General features: G+C 40.5%; 1 protein-coding gene across 2 annotated transcripts in view; it reads right to left on the reverse strand.

The window, feature by feature from the left end:
• The window catches only part of UNC5C (unc-5 netrin receptor C), a gene marked incomplete at both ends in the record, with an annotated part of 220438 nt that overhangs the window by 44612 nt on the left and 162415 nt on the right, over window positions 1–13411 (reverse strand). For both annotated transcript variants that reach the window (XM_080344469.1, XM_080344468.1), the window contains one exon: window positions 2038–2141. In XM_080344469.1, the coding sequence (XP_080200595.1) occupies window positions 2038–2141 (104 nt within the window). The remainder of the gene's footprint in view (window positions 1–2037; window positions 2142–13411) is intronic.

A 13411-nucleotide genomic window follows, 5' to 3' on the forward strand; every position in this document is an offset into this window, starting at 1 on the left:
ATGCTGCTCACAGCTGCAGCAGATGCGTTACCCTACTTGGAATCAAAGCAGTCTTTCAACAAGATGGAAACAGCCTCAGCCTGCTGCCCGCCTGCTCCCAAGTCCTTTCCTACATAGTTACCTGTACTGTTATATCAGAAACTTCTTCAAACAAATAAACAAAATCTTAAACATAGAACTCGTTCATCTCTAAATTAAAATAACCACATAATCCTTCAACCCACCAAGTTACCTTTCATCTTTCCATTTTTTTTAAATTTATCTTACCAGCTACGGCAAGTGGCTGTAATGAAGTGTCACATTAAGGTATTCATATTCATCAGTGTTCAGGTCTTTGTTCTTTTAATAGTGTTGGAAAGAATCTACAAAGAGGCTGTATTAGGTGGCTGTCCAATCTGGGTGTTTGATCTCCTTCTGACTTCAAAAGTCAGAAGAGGAAAAAAAAGCAACACCGAGAATGGTTCTTTTGAATGTCAGATGGGGAGTATACGATTTCTGAGCCTGTCAAGTGTTAATTGGTGTCTGCCCTGACCATGGTACAAATAAGATTCAGATCCAGTTAATGTACAGTCATGAATCCTGGCTATTGACAGAGTGAGCGAGGATACTAGAAGGTGGGAAAAAGTGCAATTATTATGAGAGCATTACAGACCTTTCCAAGGAAATAACTGGACTGGCTGCTGAAATTTCAGAGGTGCTTGTAACACAGCATTCAAACAAGCTACCCATCATCATCAATGTCCATTTCTAGCAAAGGTAATGAAGTTCCCCAGTACTGCCCTGCACCTCCAGAGCAACATATCTTGTTGTAAACACTCTTGTCATGGCAAAACAGTGAGTTGATTTGATGCAAAAAAGCATCAGAAAGGAAAATAAAAAATTGCTGCTCGATTCCTGAGGAAAGCCAACTAATTACTATTACATTTGTCAGCAAGCTGGGTCTGCGGACCTAAATGCTCTTTACAATTTTGGGGATCTTGACAGGGAAAGGAAACAGCCTACACAAAAAGAAAATGGGAAAAACCTTCTATGCTAATTATTCCTTCTGGTGTTTGTGGACACATTTCTGCAATTATGATTAAATCTAGACTTGGGTTAGATGGGGAGGTAACACTTTAAGCTTCATCTCCTGAGAAATCAGTCGTCAGCGCTGAGTGACAACTACTTTGCTACTGAGCTATGACAGCCTAACTTACCCTAATGCAAATTGGCAACAGTTTCGTCTGTGCGTGGCAGAGGAAATCCGAGGAGAATTCAGACAGGGGAATTACCACCATTAAAAATCAATTTTTCTCTTAACAGCCTCAGCGGATTTAGGATTTCAGAGGCCCCCGTGTGACTCAGAGCAACGAGTCTGAAGATGGAGCCACCGCTGCACTTCGGAAGCTCCTGTTCATGTGGACACCCAACTCCTGTTGGTGGGCACAGATTTTGCTGAAGGATTTGTCATTCCAGCCAGTTGGAGGGCTGGTTGCCCACCCTAGGTTTATTAAAATGCCATTAGGAAAACCAGATGAGCCCCTGAAGATGGATTATTAGGCAGATGTATCCCTTACTTGCTCCCACCTCATGCTGCTCCACCTGGGAGCCTGTACTGGACCATGGTACATCTTCTTGTGCAGAGCTGGCTGGTGCACACACAAACATGTGCACGAAATATAATCTAGTAAACTAAAAATTAAAACACCTGTATGCTATGCCTGAAATCTGCCTCTCAGAATAAGTAAAATGTTTCTTTTTCTTTAAAAGGAAAAGTAAAAATATTGGGCTGGTATTAATGTCCTCCAGCAGCTACATGCCCTTTGGATGCCAGATATAACTGTGATTTTTGAGAGCCTGCAGCTCTGCCGAGCAAGGCACCATCACCCAAAGCCATTAATCAGGTCCCAATCAATCTTGTCTACCAGCAGCAGTCAGTCAGCTCTTCATTATCACCCATTCATCATGCCATGCCCTTACTCACTGCACCATTAGCCACCCATCAGCTCAGGACTTAGCTGGGATATCCAAATGCCAGGACACTGATTTGCTGCTCACCTCAGCTACTGGGATGCCTTCAGGTGGACGGCACTGGAGCAGCACCTCTTGTTCCAGGGACACTTCTTTCCCCAAGGGCTCCTGCTCAAAAGTTTTTCGGAGATCTGGGTGGGGAGAAGGAAAATAAAAAAGGATTAGTAGTATTAATAACCGGTTGTTTAAATTACATTTGACTGCCACGCTGCATAAATGTGGGAGATCTTTCTAAACAGAAAAAATCACATTTCTGCTCCTCAGAAAGCAAAGCATTTAAAAAAGACTGGAACATGTTTTCACTTCATTCCAACATTAAGCAGTCAAAGGTTTCATAGTGGATTTATTATTTATACTGTGGTAGAGTATGTGAACTCAGTGAGGATCCAAAGCCTCACTGTTGGAAGGTCGTGTCCAGACACAGATCAAAAAGCAAAACAAATCCTTTCTTCACATAACTTACATTTCGTAAACAATACCAGAGAAGTACTAAAGAAAGTTACGGAAAATTAAACAAATCTGTAGAACTACAGCATATAAGCTGAGTTGCCTTCAGCTTATGGTTGAAAGTGCTCACGCTGTGATTTAATGTACTTTTAGTTTATAAGCATTAACTTTACAGCTTCAGCTAACTTGTCTTCACCTTATCATTATCCCTGTAGCACTGAATAGATAATAACAATCATAATCATAATGTGGAGCTGAACCATGCTTGGATCCCTGCACAGCACCACAGAAAAGTGGCAGGCAGAGAGGGCATCGAATGTCCCTCCGAACATCGGACCAGTTCATCGGAGTGGACAGCTGTGCACTCGGGGTTTTTTTGTACGTTTCTGTAAAATCTTTGCATTGGTGGTAAACCAGACTCGAGAAGTTCCCTCCCTACCACTGGCTCTGTATTTCTGCCATGGACTGGCTCCCTCTCTGATGCACCAGGGAGGATGGGGTTTTGGAGAACTGAGCATTCAGCCCCAGTAGAGACTGGGGTATTTCTCCCTGCTGTTGCTTTCTGCTGCAAATGGGCATGGGGCCACATTCAAAATCACATCAGAGAGCTGGCCTGACTTTAAAAAAAGACCTCGTAAAAATAGTTATTTTTATTTCACTTTTTGTTCTGAAGTCAGACCAGTTCCCTATGCCAGCTCATGGTGAAGTTGCACAAATACTTGTGTCATGTTGGAAGCAAGCAATATGGGAACAATTTAAAAGCCAAATACTTCATATTTTGAAGACGTAACCTGTGGCTGTGCTGGAAAACACATCACTGAATCGAACAGTTTATAAATAAACCATCCAGAGAGTTTTTTTTTCATCTAGATTACCTCCAAGATCTGATTTACAGCTGACCCCACAAGGAACTACATCAGCACTACCAAAAGGCAAAACCTGCGGCAGGCAAATGCATGGATGGAAAATGAGATGGGGCGGCTGCTACCAAAATCAGCTCCTCCGAAACCCACTTTGCGTTGCAGGAGACCTCTGTCTCATAGCTTATATTGGGAAAATGTGTTTGTTCAGCTACCTGGAATTAAACGTCACTCTAGTTGTACCATGGAAATGTTCTGTCATAGCTGCAGATGTTGATTTTAACTCCACATTGGGTACACCTTAGTGCATCTAACATGTACATACACGTGCACGGTGCAGACAATTATAGCAGATGTATCACGCTCTACTATCACGGTTGAGGATAAATGAGAAAGTTACCATGCTGGTAATAGAAGTATATAAGCACAGTAATAAATAGAACATTAATAACAGCTTTCAGGTGTTCAGATATGGAGGAATGAAGACAGTAGAGGCAGATTAGATAGATAATAATTGAATTTTTTCATTGACGTGTTGATTTACTGTCCTGCCTGCCTTCCCGGAACATTAATAGAGCTCTGGAGTTCTCTATAGCCTCACATGCACATTAATCCCCTTTAAAAAAAAGAAAATAAAAAATATAGAGCATACAAGAGTAAATAGCACTAGTCTAGAAACGTGTAATATGAGTAAAAAAATCTCACTTTAAGCTCTTTGTTATCAACAGCTGGAATTGCTGGTTCTGAACACCCCTTTTCCCTGGGAACTGCTGCAGTGGTTTCCCAGAGGGACCCCGGCCCCCCTGCCCTCAGAGCCCCCTGGTGCGGAAGCTTTAACGGCTTCGTTGCATTCGAGTGGGTCAATGATCCACAAACTAAAAATACACTAAGTAGGGGCCTTGACATAATGTAGTCAATATAGACAGTAATGTTCTCAAAGGAGCCATTAGATACTATCGAGTAAATGATACTCATTTGTGAAAAAAAAATACATAATAATGTATTTACAAGATTGGGAGCTCTTATACCCTGTTCTGTTGGCTCCCTCCCACACTTTCACAGCTTCAACCACCCAAAATCACCCACCACTCCCTGCCACCTACAAACAGCTGCAGATTACAGCTGCGCAAGGCAAGTTTTACCTAACCAAGAATAATGTTTGCTGGTTATAACACACAAATAAGTTAAAAAAGTGGTTTTTTAGGTGATGAAGAAGTGGAAGGCCTGGACAAAAAAACTCCATAACCTGCTCCACTTATCATGAAACACCCTGCTGGGACAGCACTGGCTTTTTTAATGGCCCTAGCAGAATGATTTCTGTGGATAACAAAGACATCCTTCTAACTCTTCAATCTTCAGCTTCCTTTGCTGTTTAACAATTATAGTCATCATGGCAGCTTCACACTGTTGACCAGGAGTGGGTGAGCTCACTAATGTGCTGAGGGACTTTGGAGAATTTCCAAGCAGAGCCTTTCCAATAACATTTTTCACCATTTCAAAATGTCACGTAAGTTACAATTGCTTGCAAGCAAGGACAGAAGGGATCTATTTTCTGAGAGAATGGTAAAAGATGAATAAAATACATCCTATTAAAAAAAAAAAAAAAAAAGTTTTAACAATCATCAGATTGCCTGAAAAGCAAAACAATAAAACATTTGATCCATTCTGGGGCAGGACCTCTTTGTCTGTGAAGAGGCAGTGTGAATTATTAAAGCCTCGGGTCGGCAGCAGCCTGGTTAATGTGATGCTGAAAGAGCCTTCTCCACCCTCACCTATAATAGGGAGAGACAAGAGAAAGGCAGTTGCACTTTTTTTTTCCATTATTATTTTGGTAATGTAGAATAATCCCTGATTGTGTTAGCAATACTCTCCCCCCTTGTTTATACAGGTAATATCGCTGCCACAGCTCATCTCCTTGGAGTGGAGTGAGCCCTGGTACAAAGCGATGCTGCAGGGTCTGGCTTGTTTTTCTCACCAGTTCTCTTATGCATGTCACCCAGCTGCAGGTGGGGATGTCACTGCCAGGCTCAGAGGACAGCCTGTACCCCCTCCAGGCATTTCCCCTGTCTCTAACTTCCCTTCAAGGCTGTCTTCATAAAAAGAAACTAAGGAGAAGAATTAAAATTCTGGTCTGGCACCTTAAGCCAGATTCTATTTTCTTTAGTAATGTATAGCCTCAGTAAATTCAGAGGAGGTTGTTGTGGCATATATCGCACATTTACAACATACTTAAGATGAGACTTCCCTTCAAGACTCCTGAAATACTCCCACACAACCCTCTCTGGTAGGGACAGATGGCTCCATTGAAATGAATTTCCATGAGCATAAAGCTGAACCAGTATAACGGGAAATCAAAATCTCAGTGTATACCATAGTGTTAGCTTTTTTCCTGAATCGCTATGCTTTTTGGGGAGAGGGGCATTAGATCTTAATATTGATGTTCTGCTAAATGACTCATTTTATGTTTAATGCATTTTTAGCTTACAAACCACTCAAAAGTTGCTTCTTTGCCTGCTAAAGTTAATAGTTTCTACACGAACTCATGGCATTTCCCTACTTCTTTTCCCTCCTGTCAGCTTCTAAGAATGAGCAAAGAATGACCCTATTCTTCTTTTTAATCAGATGTATTTTATCTCTTTGCTGTTATGGGTTTTGCTATGACGGGTGGGTGGGTAAAACTTTAAGGATATCTTTTATCATTTCTGAGAAACATGATAAGAGGCAGGCCAGATGCCTTCAAGGCAGTGCTAATGCAAGAGTGACTAATGAATGAGCATGAAAAACGGACACTTGTCAGCCAGGAATTAGATGTAAACCAGAAACGAACAGAACAATGCAGCATTACTGTCAAGGAAAGATGGATTTCTGCCCTTGGTAGACCTTAAAGACTCTTTACTCTGTGCTCTTTCTAGTAACTCCAAGATCAACTTTCATTCTACAGCAAACAATTCAAAAAATGAGCAAGCTTTAAGAGCACGAAAAGAAAACCCATATTATTTTCTATCCAACTTTCATATTAACTATGCCCATTGAGTGAAGTACATTTGTTGTGTGCCTTCCAAGAAATAAGGTTTTAAGAATGTGAAAGGACCTTCACAAGAAGTATATATTTCCATACAAAAGATAGTTTGTTTTATGTGATTAAGTATATACAGGCATCCATATAAACCCAAATATGCGACAAGCGAAAAATGAAATTAAAATACTAGAAAAAGAAGGGAATAAGGTGTGGTATTATTTTACTTATTATTAGAGGATCAATGGGTAGCCAAGCTCTCCACTTCCAGTCTACCTCCTACCGTTGCGAGTGTTCTCAAGAGGCAAGATTCAATTCTGCTTTAATTTTACCTAGTCTAATAAGAAATACACTAACAGAAAAATAATTGTAGAAAAAGAGTGGAAAAATGCTACTGGTGTTCTACAAAATGAAACAGGATCCACATGCTTGTGAAAATACATCTCATTGAATTTATTCCTGAACTTGGATGACTGCTGCTCTTTCAAAGAAACTTTAATAATATTGTAAAACTGACATGTTGCTCTTCCATCACTTTCCATGATAAGGCTGGAGTTAAGCGACACCTTTTTTTTTTTTCTGCAAAAAAAGGCATTAGAGCCTGAACTGCTGTTCTAAATGTAAGAAATCATGTGCTATCAAGCATACTTTGGCTTCCCTTTTCTCTTCACAGCTGAGTCTACGACCTTTGTGCTGGGATCAATCACACTGGTGGGTAAGTAATGGAAAGGTTAGGTACAAAAAACCCTCTTTTTTAAATTTCATTTTGTCCTTGTGTGGTTCCAGCTCTCTGTTGTTAATTAGATCAAACCAGAGTTCCACTGAGACAGTCACAGGAGTGTCATGAGTCTGTAACCCAGGGAATCCCTCTGAAACCTCTATCAATTGCCTGGCCCTGAGGAGCCCCCGGCTGTATCAACCACATGCTGGGGTGGATCAAAGCTGCCTGCCCACCCTCTGTGTGCCTGCTGCTGCTCATGGGCTGAGATCACAGCTGGACAGGGCTGTGCTCTCAGCCCGCCCAAGCACAAGCAGCTGGAGATGAGGACAGAGTAAATAACTTGACACCTTGAAACTCCAACTTTCTGCTCTGTACACAACTCTGTGCCGCTCTTGACTTCTCTGGAGAATCACAGAATTTTAGGGATTGGAAGGGACCTCGAAAACTCATCCAGTGTAATCCCCCCACCGGAGCAGAAACACCCAGATGAGGTTACACAGGAAGGTGTCCAGGTGGGTTGGAATGTCTGCAGAGAAGGAGACTCCACAACCTCCCTGGGCAGCCTGGGCCAGGCTCTGTCACCCTCACTGAGAAGTTTCTTCTCAAATTTAAATGGAACCTCTTGTGTTCCAGTTTGTACCCATTGCCCCTTGTCTTATCCTTGCTTGTCACTGAGAAGCGCCTGGCTCCATCCTCCTGACACTCACCCTTTACATATTTAGAAACATCAGTGAAACCATCCCTCAGTCTCCTCTTCTCCAAACTAAAGAACTGGACTCTCTCAAGCAGTTCCCTCTCCTTCTAGAACTGAGGGGCTGTTTCACATCTGGCCAGCCCCTAAGACAAATGCCACAGCACCACGAGGCTGCCCCAGCCACCTTCTCAGCCTGGAGATGAACATCAGGGATGGTGGAGCTTCCCCCTTCCAAAGACACTTGGCATTCCACAGCTTGGGCTGAATGTGTCTTCCACTTCTTGGAAGTGCACACCATGTTTTGGGGACACATGCTGCTGCATCACTGACCCGAGGTACTGAACGAGGTGATGAATACCCTTTGTTTCCTGGGATACAATCTGCAAGATGTTTTCCCTGAGCCCAGGATCTTCTCTCTTTTTTTATTCCCTATGTATTTACAGCCTCAGAAAACAGTGGGTGCACTCCCACTAGCCACTCAATTCTGTGGATGTCACCTTCAAGCCAGATGGGGATAACACTGCACTCTGACCACCCCTCAGAGACTCACTGCCTGCATGTCTGCAAAAAATCATTGTTTCCCCTCTTTTCTCCATCTCTAAGTTAGTTCAGCCAGGTGCTGGTAAGACAAAACACCCTTTTGTAACACAGCGCCCATGTGGGCTGTGCTTATAATGAAGAACCACCCACTCAACACATTTGGTATTGATACAACTGTAAAAATACAAGCGAGCAAACTTGATCAAGAATGCACTGAGCAAATGGGTTCCCAGATGCACATTGATCACACTGTTCCTCTCCTCTTATATTTTCACATGGTAGGTTGATATTTTGTGTTTCTCTTTGTAAGCCTAACTTGCAAAGTAACTTTAAAACTTTTAAACTTTATTCTATTCACTATGTTATTTGGTGATTGAAGGTAGAATCCAAAGTTCTTGTTTTTCAAATAAATCCAAACATAAAGTTCGAATGGCCTAATCTCAACAGATGCCTTTCTAGATGACAGATATACCAAAGGTACTAAAGACAGACATTAGAAACATCAAGTGTACATTGTAATTCATGCATAGAATTGAATTTACAACACACTGAAACACTAAAACAGAAAAGAATTTGTATAAATGGGGTATTTTGCTGTTGTTACTCCTATGATACACTAATCTGACTCACACGGCTCTCTGGTCACTGCCAAAATACACACAGAATTTTGTTAACTCCTTGACTGCATCTATGTCTTGCCATCAGATGTATAACAGCGTAGGTTCAATATTCTCAAGACTCCTCCTGAGGGATTGAATTCATATAAATTCAGTAATGGACTTTCCTTTTGTTTTTTTTTTAAGCAATGCTAACAGTGAAGTGCTGGTATCAAATATGTTAAATGCTTGATTAACTTCTCTGCTGCCCTTTTTTGATCTGCTGTTGCCTCTTCAGTAATCTCAGCTCAAGACCACGTGTCTCAGTTATCTCTTTATTAACTACGAGCAGTGGAAATCGATTAGTAGCAACTGAAACGGTACGCAAGGAAGAAATTAAGGTCCTATCTCTGCTAACTCTCACACACACTTATCGAAGTGCACAAAACACATTTTTGGGTTATTTTTTAATACCACATATCCTGGACATACCTTCCTATTAAAATTTTCAAGTGACATCCTTCCCCGCTCGCTCTCCTTATCTCGACATCCACCCGACTTTGTATCTATTGCAATGTGTTCTAATGCTTTGGTGGCTACAGGAACATGGGACCCAATATTAAAAGGCGAGATAATCGAGTGTCAGTAAAGGATCTGTGGCTTTTTTTTTTCATATCTGTTTCCTTGTATGACTGCAAACCCCTTGTAAGTGGAGATAAACCACCAGGTGAACTAGTTTATTTTTCTGTACTGCATTTATCTTATCAGTATATAGTATCTGACATGCATATATTAGCTACGTTCCTTTGAAAAAATGTCTGGGGGGAAAAAAGCTTTTAGATAAGTACATAAGATACGAATAACAAATCATACAAAATAGTAACAAGCTATTTTACTTTACCTTACTATACTAGGGCTTTTTAAAATGATTTTTTTTTAAAACAAAATCTGATTTTAGATCATGAATAAAGGAAAAGAAGACAGTATCCACATTCAAGACACCAAAAAGATCAGGTAACATAAATTACAGAGAATGCCTCTATTTTCATATAGGTTTTCAATAAATCCAAAATCAGGCAGCAGATTTAGGGGTTTATATTCTTACTATACTTTCTCAAGGGCAGCCTGGGTTAACATCATGAAGTCAGTGAGGCTACAGCAACACCAAACTGGAGCAAATGAAAATCAAGGCTGCTTTATGCACAGAGGCTCAAAGCAATTTGTCTTAGCCACCTCTTTATTATCTGATCTAAAAATTAGGTCAAATCCTGCAGCTATGGTTTAGTCTTTATCAGATGTATTTTCCGGTGGGTTTAACTCTGCTCTCAGTTACACAAGCTCAGGCTTCATTCATCCTTTCAACCTGTTATGTTTTATTTGTTCAATGACATCAGTCTTGTTACATAAAATTCACATTAAAACTTTATATTGGGCTTGCGTCTTTTTTCAGCCAAAGATAAAGCTACACAAACCCAGTCATCCTCTCTCCACAAAAGTACCATTTTATTAATTGAGCAAAAAGACCCTATAAAAATATATTAGTGATTACTGGTGTTCCTGATAGAATGTGCCTAGAATAAATAGTAAATGTAATTTAGCATTTTTATAGACCGGTATCTCAGAAAATTATATCTCTCCAGCTTCACCAAGATATACATGAGGTGTCCCTACTTTGTTGCTTACTGAGGTATCTAGAATGGCAAAATGAAATTTAATCTCAACAAATCTCCTAGTTTAAAAGGATGAAATGCTCAGCTCTGTCCTCATGGGGAGACCAAAGCCTCAGGAAGATAAATTCCATGAAACAGGAAAAAAGGTGAAAATAATGAATGATGTTTCCATCACCTACTGTTTCTACTCCTTTTCAGAAAGAGCCTGCAGAGAAGGGAATGATTTCCCAGCATATTCGTGGCCTGGGACTGCAGAGCGGTGAGACGCTGTTAAATGCCATGAACACTCAGGGAAGGCAGGATGTTGGCTTTAGGCTCAGACTCTTTTCCTGTTTACACTATGAGCCTTTGAAAACCAGCAGCATCTTCTCTCCATATTTATGGATTACTCCCTTCCTGAATAGCCAAAGCTCTTGGCCAGAGGGATGTTGCAATTGATTTTCACAGACAACTTTCATTGACTAGGTCGCTATGTACTTTCTGACACATGCCTGACCCTGCATTAAACAAATACAAGTGGCTTTTCCAGGATGCACATTTTTCACACTTTCAAATTACTTTTCAGTTAATTCTATTACACGCTCAGTGAACAGAGATGTTGCATGCTATATTTTTTTTTGTTTGTTTTAATGGAGTGCAGCTCCAGCCCTTGAGATGACATAGTAATTCCAGAATAAGACCAGTGTGCTTAAGGGAGAAAGGAGAAATAAGAGAAGGCTAAAAAGAGGAGAAATAGAAGGTGGATGAGGAGGGGGAGAGGAAGAGGGACAGAGAAAGAGAGAAGCTTTTCTTAATGTGCTAGGTATGGCTAGTTATGCTCCAGTTGTACCTGTTATGATGAAATCGCTACCTTCAGATATTAAGATAAGTAATAATAAAACTTCAGCAGAGCACTTTACATGCTCCATTAACACCTCACCTTTCCCAAAGGTGTCAGCGCTCACTTTTTGTACCATTTAAAAGTGAAGACTGAATTGGTGACAAACATGCAACTACAGCTGCAGACAGAGCTGGAGAGATGGAATCTTTTGCCCCTCTTAAATTTTAGATATCCTTGATTTTCTGGATTCATACATACTGCATGGAGCCTACCTTGTATCCCAGTCTTATTGCACTTTATATAACCGATAGAATACTTACCAGCCAGATTTAAAGTATATTAGGAAAGAACTATTATATTGCCAGTACAGATTCAGTTCTTTGAAGGCAAATCTGTGAATATAGATGGGTATTGGTATATTTGAGTCCACAGTTTAAACCAGTGATCTTGTAGACCAAATGACATCACAAAGTAAGGCATATACTCCACAACATATGCCTGAGTTTCTAAAAAAATAGTACTGAGTTACCTGAGAAATGTACAGAAATCTGAGAAGTTTGAAATGGACAATTTTGCAGAGAACACACTTTTGTTTCTATTTGAAAATCTGCAGCTTGAAGGTCTAACACGTTAACCCTAAATCCCAAGGAGTCTAAGTGATTTGCCTGTGCCACAGCTGCCCAAGAAGCCCAAAACTGGGAACAAGAAGTTAAAAAAAATCCTTCAGTATAATACAAAGCCATTTTTCAGCTATAAGCACATAAAAACTCCATGGAATTTACTTACTTAGACTCTTCTAGAAGAAACAATGAAGACTCCAGAAAAATCAGTGAACTGATTGTTTCTCTCACTCCAAAACATGGTAACAAAAAGAAGCAAACTATATTATTAGGACCTTTGATGGAAATTTGGACACCTGGAAAGAAGTGTCAATTGATATAAAATAACTTGCATACACATACCATGATTATGTATTATGTAGAAATTAAATGTGTAGGTATGGCAGTATACAAAAGTTACTTAACCTCTGAGATTTGTATCTGGATGTTTACACAGGAGGTAACTCCTCTTTGAGGATTTAACCATGTAATACTATTGCAAGAACAAAAGAAGAAACAAGCTCTAAATTGAGAGTTTTAACTGACAGATGGTTAGTCCTGTAATGTGTCTATGAAAAGCTTTATTTGGCTGGAAGATTTCTCTTCTCTCATTACCAATTGTTAGACACAGTGAAGGAAATATATAAGCATGCTACAAACCCAGCTTCTGATGACCTTTTCTCACAAAATGTGTTTTTGCTGAGGTGAAAACAGCGGAAAAGATACAATTCCGGATGATAAATTTTGTCCCCATTACACAAAACAGGATTTCATCATGTGAATGAGAAATGGGAGTCCCCAGCGTGACTACTCTATTACAAATAAAAGAACCTCTTTGAAAATTAATGAGCATTAAATATTTGTACAGTCAAAAGAAGATCTGTTTTCAGAGAACTGGTTGCCCTGTATTCCTGGGGTCTAAGCTGGGAATGATTCAAAATAAACACTGAGGTTAGTAGCCATGAATAACAATGATGAAATATTAGGGTTGAGATGACCACTTTCAACCTCGTATTACCAATCTGATTACATGATACACTAAACACACAACTGTTCCTTTGTTAAGAAACAGCAGCTTTATTATATAATTGTAGAGATACGTATTTTCAGCTTTGCAGAAAAGGATCTGGGGGGCCCCATGGATACCAAGTCGACCATGAGTCTGCAATGTGCCTTTGTGGCAAAGAAGGTGAATGGCATCCTGGGCTGCATTAGACAAAGTATTGCCCAAGGGAGAGGATCCTTCCCCTCTGCTCAGCACTGGGGAGGCCAAACCTGGACTACTGGGTCTAGTTCTGACATGGACATCCTGGAGAGAATCCAGCAAAAGTCCACAACGATGACTAGCATCTCTCCTACAGTGAAACGGCTGAGGGAGCTGGGTCTCTTTAGCTTGGAAAAGAGGAGACTGAGGGGAGACCTCATTAATGTTTACAGA

This window comes from Nesoenas mayeri, assembly GCF_963082525.1.
Source record: "Nesoenas mayeri genome assembly, chromosome: 4".
NCBI classification, from domain to species: Eukaryota; Metazoa; Chordata; class Aves; order Columbiformes; family Columbidae; genus Nesoenas; species Nesoenas mayeri.